This window comes from Penicillium waksmanii, assembly GCF_028829765.1.
Source record: "Penicillium waksmanii strain IBT 27052 chromosome Unknown utg000010l:1.0-3698451.0:1.0-3701458.0, whole genome shotgun sequence".
Taxonomy (NCBI): Eukaryota; Fungi; Ascomycota; class Eurotiomycetes; order Eurotiales; family Aspergillaceae; genus Penicillium; species Penicillium waksmanii.
In genome coordinates this window covers 988,276-1,012,566 of record NW_026643256.1, presented here as the reverse complement: position 1 = coordinate 1,012,566, position 24,291 = coordinate 988,276, and the positions used below count along the sequence as shown (strand labels likewise).

The window sequence follows — 24,291 nt, the reverse complement described above, 5'->3', positions numbered from 1 at the left end:
ATTTTGGTTCTGCGTGTATAGGCAGAGCTCGGAGATAACTACCCAAAATGCTTCCCCCAATCGTACCCCATTAAACCCACTACCAAATCTTCAATCCAATCGAGGGGAGCTCCAAGAAAAGCCCCGCTGGGCTCGGAGGAGATGAGACGGTGGCTAGCGCTGGCGTGATGACGCGTCGCCATGATCCGAGATCAGAAATCACCATCAGATAATGCAGCTGCTCTGTCTCGGGGGATTTCAAAACATACGGTGGCCAACTCTCCAGCTACTCGCAAGATGCGGTTGTTTTCCCAACTTGCGATCCGCTCTATTGTGAGCTTATCGATCTGCTCCGGTGCCTTCGCATCTACTACATCTACATCTACATCTACTGCCGATCCCGTTGCCCAAAATGCAAACCACATTTTCAACGTGATTCACGACTCCATGCGCCAATGGGGTTCATCCCTTCATCATAATGGCGTCTCTTTCTTCCTTGCGTCAGTCCCGGTCGGTACTCAGTTATACCACGGCACTTCGAACCCGGACACTGTGACTGGCATGGAATGGCTCGCCTTTGAACCGGAGCATGCCATGGTCTTTGCTCGACCGCATCGAGGCCCTCCTCCGTCTCCACCAGATGATGACAACGACGACGGAAGTGACGAGGAGCAGGAGAACCGACACCACGAAGAATTACGTCGCCGGTATGGCCAAGGGCTCTCACCATCTGGGGAACTCTGACGAGAACGAGTCAGGATATCTTCACACCTATGCTGCCGCTAAGGATCTTCGACTCGTCTATATCGACGGCATGTCCGCCGGCAAAACGAAGAAGGGGACTCTAGACTCGCAAGATTACGTATTGTTCAACGGTACTATCGAGGAATTCTCCCAGGACAAGAAGCCACGCCGCGGTCCTGGCGGGCCCGGAGGCGAGAAAGACCGCGCGGTCAAGGCATGTGAAATGGCGCAGAATGAGTGGGAGGGCCAGATTGATGGTGTTCTCCGCATGGAAGCTGGTTTCGAAATTATCCTTTGCTCGTTCGAGCGTGACTTGACTCCCGTTCGGACCACGCAGGTGAAGAAAGACACAGGAGAAGGCGGCAAGCGCAAAGATTTCAATAAACCCCATGGTCCTCCTGGCGGTGACAAGAAGAGAAAGGGCCATGGACCTGGTGGACCGGGACCGGACTCTTCGCGGTGGATGCGCGCGGTTACTGCTCGGTATGATAGTATTGGTGGCAATCGGGTGTCGTTGAACTACGACCACTTCGTCACGGCATACTCATATGATTTCAATCTGTTCGCTAATGAATCTGTCTTGCCTCGTCTGGCACATCTTTCATCCACGGAGCGAGCGGCCATTCGCGATGAATTGACCAGTCTGATCTTGAGCAACGACACCAAGGAATCCTCATGGAACTGGCAAGCCACTGCTGACATGATCGTTACGCGCTACTCAGACGAACTGTCGTATCTGGCATCTGAGAAGTTTCTGGAGATCAAGGCATTCCGTGATCACATTGAATTGCTTCTATCGCCATTCATCGATTACAGCAAGCGAAACATCTCTGATGAGGCCGAGAGATGTGCCACGCAATTCTTGCCGTTCCAAACCCAGAAGGAACAGACTTTGCCAGCGCGCGCTGTGCACCATGTTGCGCATAGTGTTTGCTTGGCGTTGCTTGAGGCTGGAAATGAGGAGAAGCTTAGTCTTGCACAAAACAGAGTTAGTGTCTTGGTCGATTATCTAGATTGGACGACTTGGAAAGAGTGCCGCGGCTGTGAAGATAACGAGATCTGCGTAATACCGATCTGGCCTATGGGTACCGTGTCGGATTATAACAACCCCAAGTGCAGAGATGCGTCTAAGCCGTACGAGGGAGATGACGGTGAGGGTTATTGGGGTGGGATGCATTGATGATCCGGGAATTGCTCAATCGAGATATTACTAGTAATATTGTGTCTTTTATGCAGGGTATGTGAATAAGTTTCAGAGTTACCCAATAGAAATGGACTTTCAACATTTCCAATTGAAATTGATGCTCTGGCGTAATAAATAGGTACAGGTGAATTTGTAATGAAATATGTAGACGGGAACTCCTCATGTGCAATCGTTTTGGTGTGCGTTACTAGTAGCTGGAAAGCAACTCTTGCACCCTCGAAGCATATCAACAGAGGACCCAAAGAAGCGAATGTTCAAATCCCTTCAAGGGTACAAGGGTGTGGATATATGGATAAACGTCATTTACAGAAGACCGCCGGTGACGGAGGTGACAGAGCCGATGGGGCTCAGGAGGGAGGTGAGACCCAGGGAGCCAAGGAGACCGGTGGCAGTGCCCTCGAGCTGAACGAGCATGGCGGAGGTGCCGTCCTGGCCCAGAACACCGACCAGCTGAGTGGGGTCAGCGGCGATGGACTCAGCCTTGGAGGGAAGGTCGGAGACGGAGGGAACCATAGCTACAACGGAGCCGATGGGGCCCTGGACGGAGGACAGGTCAAGACCGCTCAGAAGGCCGAGGACGTTGGAGCCAAGAGCGACGGGGAGGACGTCACCGTTAAGGTCGGTAATGTGCATGACGGTGTCGGTGACGGAGCTGGTGATATCGCGCTTCAAGCCGCTGGGGACAAGACCCTCGAGAGTGCCAACCAGGCTGCCAACAAGGGAGCCAACCTCGGGGAGACCGAGACCAGAGAAGAGACCCTCAACAGTGTAGGTGAGCTTGACAAGAGCAACCTCGCCTCCCTGGGTAGCGACGGTCATGAAGCCGGAGCCGAGACCCTGCAGGTTCAGGCCGTCGACGGAGGAGGCAGTCTGAACGATCTTGCCAACGGGCTCGCTGAGGGGCAGGTTAAGGCCAGTCAGAAGGTTGGCAACAGTGGGCTCAAGCTGGACAAGGATGTTCTTGGACTCCTGGTTGGTGACGGTCATGACGCTGTTGACGTTTTTGGAAGCCATGGCACTTGGAGTAGCGCTGGGAGTAGCGCTGGGAGCACCAGTGCACATCGGGATACCGGAGGGAATGGGGACTCCAGAGGGAATAACACCCGATGGGATGCAGCTAGGGACACCCGAGGGGACAGTGCCGCTGGGAATGATGTTGGTGGGCAGAGCCATGGCAGTGGAGGCCAGGATGGCGGCGATGGTGAAGGACTTCATCTTGAGTTGGTTTAGAGAGTGACTGGTGCTGAAAAGCAGTAATGAATGGACGGTATAGAACCGGAAAAAGGAATGACTGGAGTAAAAGACGGAGGGGAAAACGAGATGCTTCTTGGGATGGAGAAGATATCAAAGTCAAATGGCATGGCAATGCTCTTTTATACACCCTCCCACCAGCCCTTGATTTTCAGGGGCCGCAACCCAAATGTGAGTTGCACCTGGGCATGCAACCGTGGATTCTCTCCTGCCATTTCTGACGTCGACGAGGAGAGCATGCTCCACCTTCGAGATGTTACAAGGCACCAGGCACACTACTGGTTCCACGCAGTGTGTCAATAGTCCAATCCCACGAGACGAACACAGACCGCGGGGCAGGCAATCATTTCACGTCAAAGGGAATGGATCCACAAGTTGAAGCCCAATGGAGGAAAGTCGATGAACCAGCAGACGGGGGATTGGGTCCGGAGGTGAGTCTTGATCCTCTCATAAGCTTCATTGCGGGTTCATCCTCATTAGCCACTCCGCAGATCGGCCTCCTCCATCTCCGCTCGAGGGAGGATGGAACCCATTGCCGAGCATTCAAGAGGGAATCCGCAATCCATAACGACGTATCGCCAATTTTTGTTTCAGAAAAGATATCATCGTCCCTTTATGTGAGCTGCAAGACATAGACGTTGATGGAAGAAGCAAATCCGCAGTGGTGCAGAGAATACACCAAAAAAAGGAAACATTCGCCACATGGTTCGCACGCACCTGCAATAGCCGGGGCCATGTTCCCTGCAGGGTTAATTGAGCGTCAAAACACACTCCTTCTTTGAAGAGCCCCGGGAAAGCTTTCTTGGGCCAAGGATCGTCATTAGTACCGCCCCAAATCCATCACAACTGCCAATGGGATTGGGCATAAGCGCTCGGGTCCTCGGCGATCTGCAGTGCTGGCCCGCCTCAAAACACGTTTAACAAGAGCGTTAGTCCCCGCTGGAGGGCGCGGGTTGCAATAGAAGTCCCATCAGAGTTCGGTGCTAAACAGGCACTAAAGTTAATAGCGTCGCCAGTGGTCCCTGCAGCCTTCCCGAAGCTTGGTGGAGTTGTTGTTCCTAGTCAGGGGGTAAACAGTGGGATGCCCGCAGGATTGAGTGCCGGGCTTGGCCTGACATCATACATAGAATGAGTCCCATGCAATCAGCATCGAACTTTTATGTTCCCTTTCATGAGCATGAGCAAAAAATAATGCTTCCGGAATTACTCCGTGTCGTTGCTGATCTATCTATCACGGAGCGACGAACTTCGACGTCAGAAAATGCTGAAACATGACCTCTCCACCAGCAAGAGGGGCGAACGGTGCCCCCCTGAAGATCCACAGAATTTACGGGGTCAAACCGTTGTTCATTCGGAGAAACCTCAGGAATTGCTGTCAACTCACGAGAGAGTTCCACTAACGGATTTTACATGCGCGGGGGAAAAACTCAAATTGTCTAATCTCGCCAGGACTTTCTACGAGTATTCAAATAACCTCGGGATTTTCTGAGAGTCACTAACTCATGCCAGGGATCAGGGTTTACAGGAGGAAATGCCAGCATTCTACTTCGTACTCTGTACACCTACCTTCTTTAAAAGATTTTGTTGTTTGAGAGTTTCTACTCATGGGCCAAGCACACAAAAGAACAAGATCAGCCCTAAGGAGGGAGAGAAAAATTCGCGAATATCCACTAACCCCATCACATGCACTGCTCGTACTAATCCCCATCCAAAACCGTGGCCATGGATACTCGTAGAATGCTCATTTTACTGTTAGAGCGGGACTTCTCACCGAGACCGCCATTTCTCCTTTTTATTTCGCCAGGTCACCACCTCCCTAATAAAGTCAAGTCAACCCGGAACTCCTATCTTTGGTTCTCAATGGGGAAGGTTCCTAGAAAGACCGGCTCTGGTTTCACGTCGGGTTTATTCTAGCGATTTTAATTTGTAATACAAGATAATGAAAGGGTGTTTTCCCTTCCTCGACCTGTGGTCTAATGCGACCCTCAATGACCGGCTGAGACGTGAGCTAGCTCATGTTAGATGAAAGCATCATTCCACCTCAATGGTCTCCAATCAAATCCCGATGATAAGGACTAGGGGGGATTTCGCTTTCGCATTCCCTAACATGAAAGAGCCATTTTCATTTCGCGATTCCTCTCATTCCAAATCAATTGCCTAAGACTGGAATGGTAATTTAACGAAATCACTCAATACAGCAAAATCTTGGATAAAGAAATAGGCAAGAAAGGGATTTCTTTTTATCTGCCGTCGTTTTCTTAGAGCAACCCCCTGTAAATCATACATGACTTCTTCAAGTTCCAATCCATGTGGATTGATTGAAACACCAGATAGCGGCAATGAAGACTCGGACTATTCGATCACGTAAATTCAATAGCTTACTTTATGCATAAATTCATCCTATGTAAGATATAAGATGGAAGTATCTTTGTCTGCGTACTTAGCACAATGCCATTAGTTGATATCCAGTGAATGATGGAGTGACATTGTTTTTGTCTCTTTCCGAGTCTATACTGTATGCATATCGAGTCGACATATTTAAACCAATTTGATATTCTCGATTTAGTACTCGCCATTCGATCCCAGTTCACCAGCTAATCACCAAGACAGGGCATCACTTTTGCTGCATATATTATCCGCTCTGTATTAGCACTACGCATACTAGTAGTATTATCTGCTATCCACTCGGCGCTAGCTACCGGCTTTATTGCAGGGCTTCCATCCTTTCAAGACTATATCAGTAAGTATCTACCAACCCGAATTCTTTATGAAATCGTTGCTAATCTTATGGTTTAAGATGGGAAAACTGGAAAGGTCATCGGATTATCGTAAGGGTTGGATTCTCAAGGCCGGCACGGAAGTTCCTACGGAATTGACGAAAGATGAATGGAAAAACTTGCTAAGGAGCTGGGATTTTTTTTTGCAAAGCAATGGTGAATGGAAGGCTCCTCGGTCAGCTCCTAAATTGCTACATCGGATAATTCAGGCGAGTGGTACACGAGATTGATCCAATGGTGCCTTAGACTAATAATGTTTCAGGCCCAAAATCGTAACTAGGTTTATAATTCAATTAACATTCATAATGGTGTCTTTCCGGTATCCTTCAAATACAGACTTCTTTTGTGCTATATGCCAATTAGGCAGGCCTAGAATGACTTTGAAATTTTTGAGAATGTTTCTTCAATATACTACTAGCCGGTTTAAAAATAAAGATGTATCCTATCGCCATTCTATATTATACATTACCAAGTACTAAGTTCTAAATGGCAATTCAACCAGCGAAAAAGACTCTTGCTATGACCCTGACCCCAAGACTGCACCGCCACCTGGAGAGCATTTCACAGTTTCTTCCGCCCACGAATCGATTTCGGTCAAAGTCTTCTGAATATCACCCTTAATTAAAGGGATAGTTTCGGCCCCTAAGAGTAGTCGCATAGGCAGCTGACGCTCGTTCTGTGCAACAACAGTATCGAAAATCAGACGGGCGCAAATATTAGGATCGCTCCATGTGGCTTGAGACTCGGGATTTGTGATATAATCCAAAATCTGGTTAAATACGGTGTTTGGAGTATTGTAAGCAGAGTGTCGGGCGGCAATATTCATGTTGGGCCCGGCAAAATTTGTACGAATTCCCCCAGGAGCAACAATCATAAGCTTAATGTTCCAGTCAGGATTCATTTCCTGGGCGACCGACTCAGTGAAGCCTTCCAGTGCGAATTTACTATTGAAATATCAGTGAATAGAAATTTGGGGATTTGGAGATTTTGGATCTTACCTGGCATGATAGTATGAATGACCTGGAGCGGTCCACCATCCACCCATCGAAGATATCTGGAGGACTGTACCTCCTTGACCTTGGGGGTTAACTTCGCGAAAGACTCGTAGTGCTTCTTTTGTGATGTGAACCGGTCCCCAGAAAAGAGTCTCAAGTTGAAGTCTGGCGTCGGTTTCGGAGATCGCCTCGGTATCTCCGACTAAGCTATAACCAGCATTGTTGATAAAAACATCAATGTGACTCCATGTTTGAACGACACTGTTGACGACGACAGCAATTGATTCTTGTGAGGTCACGTCAAGTGCAAATTTAAGCACTCTCGCATCATCTGGTAAATATGATAGCGATTTGATGTTGCGGGCGGTGGCCACGATGTGATGACCAGAATTATAGATAGTAGTTGCAAGAGCCTTGCCAAGCCCAGATGAACAACCAGTCACTATAAAAATAGTCAGTTGATGTTTAAAAATACGGGTTGGATTTTAGCAAATCAACGGACTTACCAAACCAAACGGTTTCATTGCTCAGTTTTGTCGGATTAGAGGCCATGATACTTGTTGTTGCAGTAAAAATGACTATCAGAAGATCAGAGGGAAGATCAGAAGAGTTTGAAAGCGAAGGAGCCTGGAGAAAAAAGGGCAATAAACCTGGGATTCTGCCTTTTTCTATCTCCCTTCCTACCTCCCTTATATACTGACTTCAACATTTTAAGTCCGTCTTGTATCCGATCTTATCCGAAGATATAGATTTAGAATGAGGGTTGTTCCACTAGGCAAGGCACAATCCGATCGATCTAACGCCATTAGGAACATGCACTAGTCGGAGTATCATCATGTTGGTGGGTCGGGCTGAACAACTGCTGTCAGATTCGCCGCAACACTGCCACCGGTTTCAATTTGAGCTCGTGTCTAAAGCGACCCCTCTTTTTCATCCAAATTGTACGACAACCGTGCCAGCACAATTTCTCCATTCGGACCAGAATTTCCAGGCCTCCCGTGATGGCTCCAGCGAATGGTGGATCCGCCTTTATCGTGATCACTGAAGACCCGCAGCAAGATCGCGGCAAGCGCCTGAGCCAAGTGCGATCGCATCTCGCCAAAGAGCGCCATCGATCTCGTCGGAGGAATGATCGACTCGGATTGAATAGCAATGGCAGTAGTGATAGTCAGGATTCCAGGACACCGACCCCGGAGAGTGCTCTGAGCCTCATACCGGAGATCCCAGTCAGGCACAAGTCCCCGCCACTCGCCTCCTCGGCAACTGGGTACCGACGGATGCAGAAATGTGAGCGCTTAACAGTGATTGGAAATGTGAGAATCGTCTCTATGAGAGGTTTATGTACTGACCAGGGTAGTTATGCACCAATACGTACTCTACGGTCAACAGGTCCACCCGTTCTTCTCCCACGTCATATACGCAGCGACATCCCATACAGCTCTTATGAGTACAAAGATTCTTAATGCATCGGCATGGGATGATTTAAATACGGAGGGACAAATTGGTAGCCTGACCTTACAACAATGTGCGATAACTCGCAAGTTGCTGGGGGAAGTACTAGAAGACAGGGAGCTAGCATGCAGTGAGCCCACTTTTGCAGCTCTAGTGGCAACTTTGCTATTTGATGTAAGATCCACCTGCTGGCTTTTCTGACCAAAATTACTAAAATGACGAAACAGATGGTGAATGATCAAAGAGATGTTTTCATATATGACTTGAAAGTTACACATCACTTGATAGCTATGCGAGGGGGCATAGACAACTTGGGGTTTGAAGGCCATATCAAAGGCAGTCTATTTGTGTATGAAATTCTACGCCAATGGATGAGACCCGTTCTATTGCTTGTTGGCTAATGTTAAAACTAGGATTGAGCAACTGCAAAGGGTTGTCGAGATCCCTCCATATGGAACTTTTACCTCACAATTTAGCCCGGGCGCCCAACTTGAAATACCCCCTTCCGCATCTATAGATGTGGCTCTCTTCACTCTCGGAATGGAACCCGGGTCACTTGGGGAGTGGAACGAACTCAGTCGGTTGATTCCAGTTCTGAGCAGTTTCTATGAAGCAGTACTGGCATCGACGCAGAAAGGTCATTACGCGACCGGCACCGGCCTGGGCTGTCGACTTGCCGTGCAAAATTCAATGCATTTTCCAGAAAGCACGCGGCTCAGCAGCCACATACAGCATGATGATAATAGAATACCTGTCTTGCTACAGGCAACTATGATTATGGAACGATCGCATCATGCGACATCAGATGCCGAGGTGGCTGGGCTTTCTGATGCGATTTCGTATTTGAAAGACCTCCTCCAACCAACGGACCTCGATAACTGCTGGGCTCCATTGTCAGGTGCCTTGATTTGGTGTTTGGCTATTGGGGCTCGCCGGTCTTTACCGGGTGCCATTCGGAAGTGGTTTGTGATGCAAACCGCGCGAGTTAGTTGTGCTATTGCCATGAACCGACCTCAGCCTGTAGTGAGATGCCTTCGCGTTGTACTGGAAGGGCTGGATGGGGCGGATATCTGCCGACGGCAAGACTTTTCTTTGGATGATTTACTGTGAAGCGAAATGGGGGAAAATATTCTTCTACGGATCTGGGAGCACCGAACACCAGGTGGATAATACTGATAATTCTTACGACTGTTTGACGACCGAGTGAATAGGCGCATTAGGATTTGTTTTTTAGAAGTTATAACCGGATGAGGTTTCACGTTAGACATAGTTACAGCAAGCCTTGTATCGTACATATGTCCAAGCAGCGAACTGTATCGACCAATGATGTGGTCTACAACTAAACCCGAGATCATGTGGCGGAAATATCGGCAGTTTCGTATCGCCGTGCAAAAGACATCCGACTCCGATGATGTGGGGAAGTTGGGGAGCGGGGCTTCCCCAGTTGCTGGTCAGTCTGGTGCAAAGACAACTTGAATGTGGAGAGAAATAAGAGAATGATTCAGTTGTTGCGTAATTCCGTGTTCAAATCATCATCAATGGGCTTTTATTCTTGTATGTATAGTGGGTAGTAGTATGCGTTCAAGTTGTATTAAAATAGCATGGCCCAAGTATTCTTGCCATGCTCTTCTGACTCGGAGGCCGTGATTTGGTTGGGTCTATAAAATACTCCTAAAAAATCGGTGGCCCCGGGAGCTGCAATTCAAGACATGCAAGTCACCAATTCTTGACTGCTAATGATTTCCCCATCTCTCTAAGATCTGCTTGGGCTATGGTGCATTGGCGGGTAAATTTTCAAACCTCAGAAAGAAAGGAATCCAATGAGGCAAGCGTTTCTCCAAGGTCGGTCCACGGTGTAAATGTGGGGAGGTTGTGGGAGCGGCAATGATTTTTCCCGGCCTCATCATATTGAGGCAGCTCCGCCAAATGCAACGGCACAAGAGCTCAAGAGTTCCCAAACTTAAAGATTCACTCCTCGCCGCTATATCCTAACGCTTCTTAAATCTTCTCTTTCTTTTCTTTTTTGACCTCTCCTCATATCCCCAAACCCTCCCCCCTCCCCTTATCCACTTACCTCCCCACATATCCGACACAATGGCATCCTCACCTCAAGATTTGAGAGTCGCCATTCTGGGCGCAGGAATGGGCGGTTTGACCACTGCTCTCGCTTTGGCTCAGCGTGGCTTCAAGAATATTGATGTATATGAAAATGCGCACGACCTGGGCTTCGTTGGTGCCGGCATCCAGCTCGCCCCCAACATGGCACGAGTCTTGGACAATCTCGGTGTATGGAAGCCCATTGAGGCCGAAGCCGTGAATATCTCTGAGACTTCCGTCCGAGGTGAGCATCATATAATTGCAAAAGCAACAGCAATAGCAAACTACAAAGACCAAATTTAACCAAATTTTGCAGAGGGCGCAACCGACAACAAGCTCGCACATGTGGATTTGAATTATATCGAAGAAACTTACGGCTACAAGCACATGGTTGGTCACCGCGCATCGCTGGCCGATGGGCTGTATCAGGGTTGCTTGAAGCAACCTGCCATTAAATTCCACTTCGCCGTTACTGCAGAGAGGGTCGACTCATTCGGCCCCAAGCCTTCGTTCACCGCTGTGCCCCGCGATGAGACCCAAAAGCCATTTAAAGTTGAGTGTGATGTCCTCCTCTCCGCGGACGGTATCAAGAGTCAAACCCGCGTGGAGATTCTCAAGCGCTTGAACGTCGATGTCGGCGTCAAGGATACCAACCAAGCCGCCTACCGAATCATGATCCACAAAGACCAGATCAAGGACGACCCCGAGCTACTTGCTCTGATTAATAACACCCGCGTGACTCGCTGGATTGGCGAGAAGCGTCATATCATTGCCTACGCAGTTTCCAACAATACCATCTACAACCTGTCCACCACCCAACCCGACACCAACTTTGCTGCTGCAACCAACGCCACCTACACCACCAAGGGTGACAAGAGCGCCATGCTGGGCGTCTTCTCTGACTTCTGCCCGATGGTGCAGCGTATGCTGAACTACGTTCCCGAGGGAGAGGTCTGTGAGTGGAAGCTGCGCGTCCACGATGCCCTCCCGACCTGGGTCCATGAGCAGGTTGCTCTGGTTGGCGATGCGTGCCACCCAACTCTGCCTCATCTTGCCCAGGGTGCAGCCCAGGCCATTGAGGACGGTGCTGTTCTGGCTGTCGTTCTCGCCCGTCTCCCAGATACAACCCCGGAATCTATCAACAAGGCACTCCGTGTCTACGAGAAGGTCCGTAAGGGCCGCGCTGAGGCTCTGGTCGATATGGCCTCTGCCTCCGGTCGTGCTTTGCACCTGGGTGATGGTGCCGCAAAGGCTGAGCGTGATCGTCAATTCGCTGCTCTCCGTTCTGGAGGTGGCAAGGGTCCTGTCCCTGACAAGTGGGCCGATGCTGATGTTCAGCGTGAGATTTATGGTTTCGACTGCACCAAGGTTGCGGAGGACAACTTTGAGGAGTACTTTTCGCAGCTGTAAGCGCTTCCATTTTTTTTCCTTTGGGGTATTCTTGGGGACGTCCGAGTCTGTGGTCCTTTTTACAATTCCTTTTGAATTGTATACTTCTCGTGTATATCTACGACTTTTGCACAAATCAAAACATCATGACTATTCATTTCATATCGCCGAGAACGAGACATTCAATTTACTAAAATGGTTTGCATTTAGGAGTAACACGGACGGTACTCAGGCACGACTATAGCCCAAATATAAACTCAACTTGAAGAGGATACGATCTATGAGATGGATAAATCACCTACCCCTACTTCTACTGGAAATAGGAGATTTTAAGTAGCGATTTTGTGATCTTGTACATATATAGTAGTCTATTACTATTCTGCATTCATCAATTTTTATGCAAAGCTGTGAATTATTAAATATATTATGTTAGTATTTATGTGTTAGTAGTAACGTAGTAGTAATGCGGGATGGCCCCGCCAATTCTCCAACTTCCCCCAACTTCAACCTCGACCTCCTCCGATCTCCATCCCCCCGCGACAAGCTGCCTCGAGCTCAGCCTTTAAGGCGCAAGGCAATGCTATGCACTCCAACCCCAACTGCATTTGGATAGATGCCTTTTCCGGGAGTAAGTTGATTCCGCTCTGTTCAGCTTCACAGCGCTGACACGTCTTGATCAGACCCCGTCTCCATTTCGCCTGTCTCGCCGCCAACCATCGACGCGCAGAGGCGCCGGCCCTCAATTCTCTAACTCCCCTCGATTTCTCCTTTCTCAGTCAACCCCGAAGAAACATAATGACCTGGAGATCGACGACGGGGACGACAATGATGCGCCGGCTTCAACTGCCAGAACTTCCCGAACCCCGGCTCCGTCGCATAACTCTCTTCCCCAACCACATCGGCAGCGAGACGTGATTGAAGACTCCGATGATGACGAGGCATATACAGAGGAAGGAATCCTCCGATCTGAACGCGACAGAGAAGAAGCGGTGGATGATGCTATTAATAGCACGACCCCGGGTGAACCTGCTACGCCTGGACTTCTCGACGAGGAATTCGACGCTGTCTTTGCGCCAGAAAGGGATGGCAAGAAACGACGACGGCTGGAGACAAGCGAAAGGCTTTCACTAGGTCAAAAATTAGCACAGAGAGAGTTCACTACCTCCGTCGTCGCCTGAACCGCGGCCGCGACCGCCGATTTCACACGATTCACCTGCTCCCCAACAAACACCCAGTACAATACCCCGAGAAATCGCCTTACAAGGGACGCCCGCCCCGCGAACCAAATTCATTGGCCCGGGGATATCAACGCCAGTTATGACCAGCACGCCATTTCGCAGCAAGCCCCGGTTTATGCTCTCGACGAAGAAACCACCGAACACGCAGCCTACATTCCGAGGCGAGACACCATTCGCTTCTCAGGTCGCTTCGCCGCCAGAAAGACGTAAACCGACCTTCATCCTTCCCCGCTCTCCATCGCCTTCTGCAGTAGCGGAAGATATCCCGGCCCCATTTTCTCCTTCCTCACGCGCACTGCGCCGTCGCGGTCGACCTCGTGCGGGTGCCGAGACCTATGCGCCGGGCGGGATGGCCGCAGAAGTTCGCAGCTGGATTCTAGAAATGGGATCGAAGCGTGATGCAATTTCGACTCCAGCCCTGCAACTGAATCAGGCCAGTGGCATGAAGCGGTATCTGCTGACTGTCCGTGTTATACACGCAAACCAGGCAGTTCTCAGTAGCTCTGGGCCGTTGGCCCTCATCCAAGCCGAGAAGATTGTCCATGGATCCCAGTCAGAAGGAGATGAGCGTGAAACTATTCACATTATGATAATGGGACTACCGCGATCTAAACCGCCTTCGCGTGGAACTGATCAGCCGGCTGAAACCGCTCAGGCTGTCACCATACAGACGGGTGATCTGCTGGGTATCCACCAGGGCCTTGCTTGGAATCTTGTACTTCATGGGTTCCAGCAATTGAGTTCTTTGCCGTGCCCCGTCGAAGTGCCCGAGTCACTTACATTTGGAAGCGGTGCAAGCAGTTCTTCTAAAAAGGAGTGGCTTATCGCTATGGAGTGGGATATTCTCGAAGCCTGATCAGACCATCCCATACTCGTATCATCCCTCTCTGGCGATACAAATAATCTGTAATAAACCATATCAACAAGGATATCTATGAATAACAACTGAATTTGTGACTGTCGCGTGCTTGACATGTGACATTATCCTATCGCAGTACCTATTAGTTAGTACTAGTAGTAATTAACTACTAGGTACACCTGGGCAACGCCTTACACCTGGGCATTCTGTGATAATGCAGGTAGCACATGCATTGTCTCCGATGTTGTCAGACACGTCACCCCGCTACTGACAGTCCAGCATGAAACGGCGATCTTTTCTCCAAGTTCCAGAAGAAAGAAACATTACTAGTACACGAGAAACAGCCCCGGAGCAAAAGAAAAGCCAGGAAAATGCTCAATATCGAACACAAAGTATTAGAGAAGCGAACTATTCGCATTCTCGCCGTGCCGCCCATTTCACCGACCCTCCTGGGTCTCCCAGCTGAACTTCAGCTGCATATTATCTCGCATCTCGACTACCCCTCATCGCTGGCATTATCGCAAACAAATAAACAACTCCACTACATAGTCCCAGTGCAATCGCCTCGAACATCAGCGCAGAAAATGGCATTTTTGAATGCGGTGGAAACATGGCAAAGGTAAGATATACCAGTAAACAGCTACCCCGGTACGCTACAAGCCATTCGTCAATTAATTAATTTATTGAATAACTCCGCAGAAACAATACCAAATTCGGCTGCAAATATTGTCTAAAGCTCCGACCAGGCCATACATTCGCCGACAACCAACTAAATGGAAAACGAGGGAAAGGAGGCCCAGAATGCGACCGTCGAGTCTGTCTAGATTGCGGCTTTCGCAATCGAATTTATCAGCCAGGACAGCCAATCGTTGTGAATGGTCGGGAACAAATTCTGTGTTCGCTCTGCGAGGAGAGACGACGGTATGGATTATATTGTATGCTTTGCTGGCGGTGCGAGAATTGCTTTGTCAAGTATAATATGCCGAAGGTCCCATTCCATACCAGTATGGAGCAGTATATCAGACAACACGGATGTCCGCGCTGTTCGCATCATCTGGAAGATTTGGGGAGCCCGGATTTGGAATCTACGGTTTCGTTTGAAGAGGTTTTGTCGCGGATGAGGATGGCGAGGTCGGAGAAGGAGTTTGGAGAGGTGGCTACTGCTTCAAATTGGTATGAGGATTATCGCTGAGATAATTGGGTGAAGAACCTTGTGTTCAGAAAGGAAGAAGGGCTGCATGGCATTCAATCAGGTACACCAGCTTCTAAGGCAAGGTTGGAAGGAATATTGATAACTTGAATGGGATATATTCAACTTTTGATTATGTGCATAATCTGGGTATATTCTAGATGCAGATAAATAATACAGGACAAAATACCACCTCGGATGCAATCATTAATCCTTGACAGCCTTGAGTGCGTCCACGGCGACATTGCACCCCCAACGGATCAGTTTCTCTTCCTTCTCAGTCACAAGATCGCTCTTGGCGACAACCTTGCGGATGAAGAAGATCAGTCCCTTGGCGATATGAGGCGTATCCTGAACGCGCAGGAAGATCTGCATCAATGACTCCTCGTCTCTGGTCGACTCTTCCGAGGCGTCCTTGTTTGCCTTCTTCTTCTTGTTGGCCTTGTTGGTCTTTTGCGATTGTTGGATGACACTGATGAGCAAGACCTCGACGAATGTTTTGGTCTTGGGTTGCAGATAGGCGAAGTTGAGGTTCTTGAGAACGCTCAGCGTCAGGCTTCCATCCGCAATGAGCATACCGAACATCTTAGCCAAGTTGACGACAGATTTCATACTGACACCATTTTCCTGGTCATCCGGGTCAACGTTATCCTCATCTTCGTCATCTCCTCGCTCACCCATCCGCTTGAAGACGTTCCAGAGCGCAAACATGAAGGACATTTTGATACGTCGGCCCATATCTCCGCAGAGCCGCCGGGAGATAAGGGTGTAGTAAGGGTTATGTACCTCCTCTTCCATGGCGCAGTGGATTAGTACACGGGAAATCTCAAATTCCTGTGCTCGCTTCAGACGGAGCTTCATTAGGCGAACATGGGCATCTTGGAAGTCGTTCGCAGACATGATGGCCACGAAGATTGATCGGCGAACATCAGTGTTCATGCGGTGTGCTTTGGCGAGATCTCCCAGGTCAGGTTCAGCTTCGCTGTCGTCATCCTCTGCCGCAGTGGCGTTTCTCGTTTGAACACCAGCCAGCTCCTGTCGCGCAGACACCAACGGATCTTCTCTCCAGCTTGCGCCGACCAACCACCATTTGCCCTTCTTGGAGGAATCGTGAATGTCGGCACGGGTAATATTGATAGGCTCGGAGGCGCGGATCACGCGAGAGTTATTCATCGATCCCAGGATTTTGCGCATTTTGGTGATATGCTCGGACGTAATGCTGGCACCAATGCCAGATTTGACGCGGTTGTTCTTCAGATCGGTAATCGTCTCAATCATGAACTTTGTTCGCACAGACAGACTAGATTCGCCAGCCTTTGCAACTGCTGGTTGAATGAGCAGGACGATATCCTTCAGAGCGGACGGGTCGTCTTGTCGAAGCTGGGGACCACAATCTAAGGATACTTTAGTAAAGATAATATTGGATGCCTAGTAGTGAGGAGATACTTACTGCGAATGACCTTGAGCAGTAATTCAGTATTGTTCTCCGTGATCTCCTTTAGGAAGAGACGAATGTAGTCGAAGATCAACGGGCTTCCGATGACATGGAAGTTGTAGAGTTGGGCAAGAAGGGAGACAAGATTCATGCTCTCTTTGCCTTCGAACCCGCCCCTCTCGTCGCCTTCAGCATCCAATGTCTCGACAATTCTTTGCACAATTTCCGCGCCAAAATCCATGCCCATGATCTTGTAAAGAGAAGCGATGAAACCCGCATGAAGAACCAGGAAGGTGTCCTGGAGCACTGACCTCTCGCAGATCAAACCCATCAACAAATCAATGATCGTTGAAGTGACATGTTGACGCGGATAATCACGATAGAGCTTCTCAAATTCAGCGAGAATAGAGATCAGGTTGGCCTCGGAAAGCTTGTTCAGGTACCCTTGGGCCTGTCGCTTGAGCCTTGTGAGGGATTCGGTTTCAGGTTCCTGGCGCGCACGCAGTGAGGGTGGGATGTATTTCTGGCCCGGTGTGACCTCTTTCTTGGTTGGGGGCGCAATGTATGGGTTTTCACGCTGTTTGGTTGGGGCTTTCTCCTCAGGGTCGAAACCGTCGAATTCACTGCCGTCGTCCGAGCCAAACACTTCCTCGTCGAGATCCACCTCTAATTCACTGTCACTTTCGTCGTCTCCTTCGTCAAGATCCATAGCTGCTGCCTGGCGTTCCTGGGCCTTTTGTCTTTTACTTTGCAACCAATCGTCTGCTTCACGTTTGCGCTTCTTGCTGTCGTCCTCCGAATCCTCCGCCAAGTTACCCATTAAATCGTCCAATCCGTCCTCTGCGAATGCCTTCGGCAGTTTTTTGCCCTTTTTGAGACCCAGTTTCTTTTCCAAAGCTGCTATTTCCGCATCGTCCTCATCTAGCTTTGATTTGACAGTTGATGAAACATGTCCACGGTCGAGGATATCATCGGCCGAATCGCTTTCAAGTCCCTCTTGTCCACTATCGGATTCCTTTTCGTCTGTATCCTCATCGAGATAGTTTGGTTCGCTATCTTCGGATTCTGTGTCTTCCGCCTTGTTCAATTTGGCAGCTGCCTTTTGCTTGACCCCGGGTCCCTTGGAGGCAGCTTTGGATTTGCCTTTCGGTGCATCCTCGACCAGGTCGGACTCGTCTTCACTATCATTTTTGCTGTCCTTCTTCTGGGGACGCTGATTCTGGGTTCGGACCGGCGGGGCTGGTGTTCTTCTCGACTTCTTCTCCGTTCGCTCGGCTTGTCTTCGTTCTTTCCGTGAGCCAGGGCCGTTCTGTTTTCGCTTCTTTTCGCCGTAAGTGTCCCTGATTCCTAGCTCCGATCGCAGATCGCGAGGGAGCGAGGTGGTATTGTGCATTGGACGTGGCATGATTGTGGAGGTTGAATGATCTTTCCTTCCCAAGTCTTTCCAGTCTTTCTCAGTCCATCGCGGGCGGTGGCAGATCCACTTTTTCTGCCAGGCGGTGACCCACCCCCACGACACTTGGAGTGCCCATTGTGACTCCGAGTGGCCTCAAGCTACCCACTTCCTTTCTATCCAGCACTTCTGCACATTGATCTCGATCTCGTTATGGCACCTCACCTTCAAACCGATGAGGTAATTTCCCCTTCCCGCTTCTGACCATCTCCTAGCACCCGGGAATTTGGTTCCGTACCACAATTCCACATTATAGCCAGACACAAGAACACCGCACCGCTCCATTGACCATGTATCGCTAACATTGAATATCTATAGTTCTTCTCATCCCTCACCGACCTTCTCGCAAAAACCACCCAAAAGTCGCGAGGCTCCGTCACTTTATCCCAGAAACCCCTGACCGATAATATCACAACCACCCAGCCCTCCATCCTAATCCGTGCCACCGATGGAAACACAAGCGCCCCACGAACCATGAAAGATGGCAAAGTCGTCAAGACCAAGGCCTCAAAGGCTACCCGAGTCAAATTCTCCACAGTCGTTCCCGCAGACCAACTCGAAGCTTTCTACACCCGGTACGCGGAGATCTGCAAGACGGGCATGACTGGCCTGAAGAAGCGGGATCGCAAGCGCAAGGCGAAGGGTAAGGGCGGTGCGAAGGCTGCGAAGGCTTAGGTCCTTCTGCATTGATACCCCCTTTTCTCTTTACGATGGCGCCCAACGGCGGTTTGTTTTTGTACTCGGCTTAGTTCAACATTCCGGCGATGGCTTTCGCTCTTTCTTGCATTTGCTCGGCGTTTTAATGGTGGCTCTTGTTCAAAAGAAAAATCCCTTTGATCTGATATGGTTACTCATGACCTTGTTTTCAAGGTGTACATACTTTTCTATGCACCAATGTACCTAACGATTCATTTGAAGCTGGTTTCTTTTCATTCATCCATTTTCATATGGTGTCACAGTGTTCCATTGGTTGTGTTTTTGCACTAAGGATTAACTATCTATCCCACATTAAGTGCGGACTGACCCTGACCTGCCTCGAAATGGAACATCCACTTGGCACCTTCATACTTCTCCCTTGGCTTCACGTTGACGAGGAATTCGCCCTTCACGGGACTCATGCTGGAACTGAGGGCCCCAGTATTGATTGAGGGAGCCTTCCAGATACCGCCGACAGGATTGATATCGTATCGCAACGCCATCATGGCCGCAACTCCCAACACCTCCGTACTGGCGAAATGGCGCCCAGGGCAAATGACAGGCGCAAGGCCGAATGCCGTGAATCCACCCGTACGCCGAGGTTCTTTCGAGTTAGCCTTTGACGGATCAGCCTTGAGGAATCGCCGCGGATCAAACACCCCTGCACTATCTCCCCATACATCAGCACGCTTCCCGATGGCACTCGCTGGAATTGAGGCCAAGGTTCCCTTTTTTGAGAAGATACTTGTCACCGAGCATCGTGTCCTCGATAATGTGGCGAAGCGTGATTGTAGTTGTGCGAAAACGTAAAACTTCCTGTAAAAAGGACAGGGCGAATGGACAGTGCTCCTTAACAGCCGTGATATTGATTGTGTGCGTACCATCCTCCGAGATGGACAGTGCGTTAAGCTCAATTTCAGATCGAAATTCAGCCAGCAGTTGCGGATTGGAAAACAGCTCGAAAATAGCCCAAAACACTGCCGGCACGGTGCTTGACAGGAAGGCCAATAGAACAGGCGCTTCTAGCTTCGAGAAATCTTCCAAACTCATACCCTGTTTCATCGACTTGTTGTATCGCATTTTGGCCAACGCAGATCCTTCTTCGATGCCGTGCTTTTTGTAATAGGCATAGAAAGCGCGAGTCACCTTTCTGCGGCCCTTCCAGGCCTTGCGCGCTGTTAGCCATTGTAAGAAGTTGGACAGCAAGGTGTTTAAATTGTTCTCGAAATCCCTGTTAAAGAATCGTTGTTAGCGCTGTGTCATGGATACATGTTACACCCTCGTTACCTGGGCACATACCAAAATCCATCGGCAACCTCGGGGTCATTGTAAGGGTTGTTGAGCGGTCCATACGTTGCTCTGGTGCTCGCAACAGTGATCATATTTCGTACCCATCGATACAAATCGAGACTGGGGGTGTCTTGCAATTCGTCGAAATATGTCTTCACATTCCGCATCATGATCAAGTTCATTCGGTCCAACGCCTCTCCGACTAGATTTGGGGCCATAGCGTGCATCATTTCAGCACCTAGCCCCAAGCCCCCCCTCGTGTCTGTTACTGATGAGGCGCAGTGTTCGCTCATCATCGATGCCACTGAATGCCTTGATACTGGATCTGGTGACAGGATCAAACGTGAGAGTCTTCTGATTGCGCTGCATCAAACGAATGACCTCGGTTGAGGAAACGATATACACCTTCGTGAACAGCAAGTTCAAGGTGAATATCCCATGTGTTGGGTTCTCATTGCTGTGGAGATAGATGGTAAGCAAATTCATTCCGTCCAGTCTGGGTTGAGAGGTGATGCTTGAAACTTTAGCAAAGCACTCACGCAGTTTTATGCCAATACGGAAGACCTTCAAATATCATCCCGAGTAGATGACCGATCACCGGGATCTTGCTCGGTAGGACGGGTGGCTCACGAGGGTCATGCTGAAGTCTGAGTGCTCGGAATACCATGAGACCCAACATTGTAACAGCCCCCAGAATGAGGAGATGAATTGGTTCTAGCATGGTGTTTCAATTCAGTGAGTTCACCCAGCCTTGAAATACCTGGTTTCGGAGGAGATGTGATATGAAACTGATGTGACGAAATAATACTGATGAGAAAGCACTGCAAAAGGACGAAAACAGAGAAGGGGACGGAAATGAAGAAAGACCAAGTGAGGCTGTTCTGAAGTATACTTCCTTGACAAACAGTTAAGCGCCGGTGCCTGAGCCACTGGGAGCGCTGATTGGCGGGGAGACAGCGGACGATAACTAGTTCCCGCCCTCGTTTTAGTACGTAGGATCTTTTCAGAAAAACGTGTTGTACTCTGAAGTCCCTGGATTTTCTCTTTTTTCTATTGTTATTTTCATTTTCGTCTGGCTTTTGTTATTATCCTTGTGCTCCACTTTTGGATTCTTTTTTTTTGAAGTTTTTTGACTCTATTGCGACGATGGTAGATCGAAAGGGGGAGGGGCAGCCACATACACCTGGGCAAATATCCAGAGAGTCCTAACACCGCATAGCAGAAGCGTTGTAAAAAAGAATAATTCGTTTAATTTCGATGCTGCAGTCCAACAACAGCCATGGTATGACCGGAGTCCTTCCGAATGATAATTATATGCGACGCTAGAATACATAATCATCTCGGGTTTCCACATGTTCCCATGATTTCACGCGTTCGAGATGCAAGGTAGAGTAAAGCAAGTTAGGGTAAATAAAGTCATAAATATAAAGCATAGTGTCACATGAAAATGGTTGGGGATGGGCATTAGAAGGAGGAATATGATCAAGAATTGAAACCGGGGAATAAAAAGGAAGAATGATTATACAGGGTGGTGGTGAATAGTAGGGCTAGTCCAGATCCCAAGGATCCAGCTTCCTGTTGATTTCCGCGTCCTCGTATTCGGAAGAGGATTCGCGATCGAGCGGAAAGCTGAAATCATCCTCGGTGACAGTTTGTTTTCCGGATGATGCTGAGCCTCGTCTGGAGTCGCCTAGAGTCGCGTTGATGGCAGGGTTGATCACAATGCGCGCTGCCACGTGCAGGAGGACGATGAAAAGAGCCACTGGAGGTACCAAAACAAGAGTCAGGGCTTTGGAAATAAAAGTTGAAGCCTCGTCCCCTGCCTTTGGTTGGTAGATGGCGGATGAGGGAGGCATTGGGGAGACATCTCGCTCTCGGGTTGCCTTTGCTCGACGGCGAAACTCGGTGCTCATGTGATTGAAGTCGGTTGGAGGTGAAGCCTTCACAGCGAATGCGGAGGTAGGCTTCGTGGGGGGAATAGCCAAAGAAGATTTCGGCGGGTCGTTACGCGGAGAAGATACTGCAGCCGCGGGATGTGGCTTCAGGGCGGGAGCATCGGCGACAGGAGGGGAATTTCGGCTTGAAGAACCATCGACTTGTGGTGCAAATCCATGGGTGACTGGATTGGACGAGATCCCCTTGGGCTGTGTGGGAGCTTTATTTTCCTTCTTGCAATTATGAATTTCCGGCATTTGTACGTCCATCGAGGGGGTATGCGTTGAAACAGAATCGGAGGGCGATGACGGGTCTACTGAATGGAAAGAATCCGGCGTGGATGAGAATGAACTGTCGTGATCGGGGTCGGCTTCCATTTCTGGCTCTGGTTCAGACGCAGGTATAGATATTGGCTCAGCCTTTGCAACAGGTGTATGTACACGCGCGGGTGTAGTGTCGCATTCTGATGCCGTTCCTGTTCCAGGTACCTGCACGGGAATATGTGCGGGCTCCGGTTCGGATATTTCTCCAGACGTAATTATAGGCGTATTTATAGGCGCGGGCACAGAATTGGATTCTAAAGGAGATTGGGATATAGACTCCTTTTCATCGGACTCCGGGGTGACAGATGGTTCTTTAGGACTCTCGTTACCAGGCAGAGTGGGAACTGCAACAATAATGGGGGCAGATTCATGCTTTTTGTCGGCGCTAGCAACTTCGGAAGTCTTTAGCGCAGAAGCGGATACCTTATTGTCAGTCGCTTCTAGTTTAGTCTCGTCTTTAGAAGTGGTCCGACTCTCAGGCTCCTCTTTGATCACGGGCTCCTCTTTGACTCCAAGCTCCTCCTTGACCTCAGGTTCCGAGGCAGTCGTAGGCGTCGCCTGAGGTTCTGGTACGGCATGATGCGGCTGCTCAGGAGTGACAGTGCTGGCAGTGGATTCTAACTGTGCAATAGATTCCGTCACACTCTGTGTTTCAGGCGCAGAAATGAATGCTTGTTTTGCACCATCTGTAGCAACCTGGGAATCGATGGCAGGCCCAGGGGCAAGGTCAACCTTGACCTGTGGGATGGAAGTAGGCTCATCCTGACCCACGGTATCCGATTTTTCCCGTCCCATGGGTGTCGCTTCCGGAGCTTCACCTTCCTCGGGGACCGGAGCGGCGTCAAATTTGGCTAGGAGGCTGGTGAATGTCTGGGGAGTTTCGGTAGCCGATCGTCTAATGGGCTTTGGTGGGGACGGAAATTCGATATTGTCGAGGGGAGACGGCGGCTGGTCAGTGTTTGGAAGAGCATCAGATGTCGAGCCGTTACTTTTCTGGGGGCCTAATGCACAGTCGTCTGTTGTACCTCCATCCGTGTCCTCTCCGGTACTAGCGGAGTCTAGCCATTCTGTTCGAGTTTCGGAAGGCGACCCCCCTTGACTGCTTCCCGAGGCAGGATACAAACTATCCGTTCGCTCTTTGGGTCGCCAGGCCCTTTTGCGCCGTGGTGCCATCGCATCCTCGGGTAGTTCCACGGTGAATGCGCGCTTGAAAGGACAAGGCGTCACTTCATACCGAAGAATGGTTGGTAGCGCGACTTTCAGGTCCCCAACTAGCCCCTTGTCCTCTTCTGTCTCATGTGGTATTTCGATGCGATAGTAGGTAAGCGGGCGAATGCGCAGCACGAATTTGGACACGCCATCCACACACCAACACTGGGAGTTCTTCAGGATCGCGTGAACGACATTTCCACACTTCAGGAACGCGGTCAATCCATGGACGCGTTCGAGTCGAAGCGGCGCCGTTGCGACCGTTCGTTCAGTCGCGGAACGCCATGGGAGTGATTCAATGGTATCAACGGGGTAGTCGAAATCGGCGGGCGCGGAACTGGACGGGATCGGGGCGAGGGCCTTGGGCGCGAAATGAACGATCTTCGCGGAGGGATGATAGAAGATGACATTTTCCGATAGTTTTGCTGGCGGCGCCGAACCACGTTGCGACAGCGGGTTTAACTTCGTGGGGAGAGTGAACGAACGGCGGATGGTTGGCGTTTGACCCACGGGCTCGCGCAGAGACTCGGACATCATCGCCGGCTGGTTTTGACGGGATATTTATAGGGTCATGAGGATTGGAAATCACTTGCGATGCATGGTGCGCCTCTATGATTCGGGTATGCAGCAGCAGGGGGCAAGTTGAGGTTGAGACTGCGGCTGAGGCAGCGGCAGCAACAGCTTATCGCAAGTGGTCCCCCCCGGGTTCGCGTGCTTCCCAATGGATTCGCTGCAAGCCTGCGGGGGCATGTGATTTGCGCCTCAGGTATACACAT

General features: G+C 49.8%; 11 protein-coding genes across 11 annotated transcripts; 6 read left to right on the top strand and 5 right to left on the bottom strand.

The window, feature by feature from the left end:
* Positions 1-180: 180 nt before the first annotated feature.
* N7481_012352 (uncharacterized protein) lies at positions 181-1,903 on the top strand (the record flags this gene model as incomplete). Its single annotated transcript, XM_057271571.1, has 3 exons — positions 181-576; positions 599-608; positions 642-1,903. 3 exons carry the CDS (start codon positions 181-183, stop codon positions 1,901-1,903), a joined length of 1,668 nt encoding a protein of 555 aa, XP_057115759.1.
* A 327-nt stretch (positions 1,904-2,230) lies between these two features.
* N7481_012351 (uncharacterized protein) lies at positions 2,231-3,142 on the bottom strand (the record flags this gene model as incomplete). The annotated part of the gene is made up of 1 exon (XM_057271570.1): positions 2,231-3,142. One exon carries the CDS (start codon positions 3,140-3,142, stop codon positions 2,231-2,233), a length of 912 nt encoding a protein of 303 aa, XP_057115758.1.
* Positions 3,143-6,472: 3,330 nt separating this feature from the next.
* On the bottom strand, positions 6,473-7,502 carry N7481_012350 (NAD(P)-binding protein; the record flags this gene model as incomplete). Its single annotated transcript, XM_057271569.1, has 3 exons — positions 6,473-6,899; positions 6,954-7,392; positions 7,457-7,502. The coding sequence occupies 3 exons, from the start codon at positions 7,500-7,502 to the stop codon at positions 6,473-6,475; spliced, it is 912 nt and encodes a 303-aa protein (XP_057115757.1).
* Positions 7,503-7,951: 449 nt separating this feature from the next.
* N7481_012349 (uncharacterized protein) lies at positions 7,952-9,512 on the top strand (the record flags this gene model as incomplete). Its single annotated transcript, XM_057271568.1, has 4 exons — positions 7,952-8,237; positions 8,308-8,576; positions 8,630-8,751; positions 8,816-9,512. The coding sequence occupies 4 exons, from the start codon at positions 7,952-7,954 to the stop codon at positions 9,510-9,512; spliced, it is 1,374 nt and encodes a 457-aa protein (XP_057115756.1).
* Positions 9,513-10,496: 984 nt separating this feature from the next.
* On the top strand, positions 10,497-11,909 carry N7481_012348 (putative monooxygenase; the record flags this gene model as incomplete). Its single annotated transcript, XM_057271567.1, has 2 exons — positions 10,497-10,743; positions 10,816-11,909. 2 exons carry the CDS (start codon positions 10,497-10,499, stop codon positions 11,907-11,909), a joined length of 1,341 nt encoding a protein of 446 aa, XP_057115755.1.
* Positions 11,910-12,470: 561 nt separating this feature from the next.
* On the top strand, positions 12,471-13,982 carry N7481_012347 (uncharacterized protein; the record flags this gene model as incomplete). Its single annotated transcript, XM_057271566.1, is given in 3 exon segments — positions 12,471-12,516; positions 12,549-13,019; positions 13,039-13,982. The coding sequence occupies 3 exon segments, from the start codon at positions 12,471-12,473 to the stop codon at positions 13,980-13,982; spliced, it is 1,461 nt and encodes a 486-aa protein (XP_057115754.1).
* A 374-nt stretch (positions 13,983-14,356) lies between these two features.
* Positions 14,357-15,177, top strand: N7481_012346 (uncharacterized protein; the record flags this gene model as incomplete). The annotated part of the gene is made up of 2 exons (XM_057271565.1): positions 14,357-14,604; positions 14,685-15,177. 2 exons carry the CDS (start codon positions 14,357-14,359, stop codon positions 15,175-15,177), a joined length of 741 nt encoding a protein of 246 aa, XP_057115753.1.
* Positions 15,178-15,381: 204 nt separating this feature from the next.
* N7481_012345 (uncharacterized protein) lies at positions 15,382-18,014 on the bottom strand (the record flags this gene model as incomplete). Its single annotated transcript, XM_057271564.1, has 2 exons — positions 15,382-16,568; positions 16,625-18,014. The coding sequence occupies 2 exons, from the start codon at positions 18,012-18,014 to the stop codon at positions 15,382-15,384; spliced, it is 2,577 nt and encodes an 858-aa protein (XP_057115752.1).
* A 201-nt stretch (positions 18,015-18,215) lies between these two features.
* On the top strand, positions 18,216-18,737 carry N7481_012344 (signal recognition particle 14 kDa protein; the record flags this gene model as incomplete). Its single annotated transcript, XM_057271563.1, has 2 exons — positions 18,216-18,242; positions 18,381-18,737. The coding sequence occupies 2 exons, from the start codon at positions 18,216-18,218 to the stop codon at positions 18,735-18,737; spliced, it is 384 nt and encodes a 127-aa protein (XP_057115751.1).
* A 323-nt stretch (positions 18,738-19,060) lies between these two features.
* On the bottom strand, positions 19,061-20,769 carry N7481_012343 (cytochrome P450; the record flags this gene model as incomplete). Its single annotated transcript, XM_057271562.1, has 5 exons — positions 19,061-19,464; positions 19,511-19,989; positions 20,058-20,250; positions 20,318-20,505; positions 20,588-20,769. The coding sequence occupies 5 exons, from the start codon at positions 20,767-20,769 to the stop codon at positions 19,061-19,063; spliced, it is 1,446 nt and encodes a 481-aa protein (XP_057115750.1).
* Positions 20,770-21,595: 826 nt separating this feature from the next.
* Positions 21,596-24,049, bottom strand: N7481_012342 (uncharacterized protein; the record flags this gene model as incomplete). Its single annotated transcript, XM_057271561.1, has 1 exon — positions 21,596-24,049. The coding sequence occupies one exon, from the start codon at positions 24,047-24,049 to the stop codon at positions 21,596-21,598; it is 2,454 nt and encodes an 817-aa protein (XP_057115749.1).
* Positions 24,050-24,291: the final 242 nt, after the last annotated feature.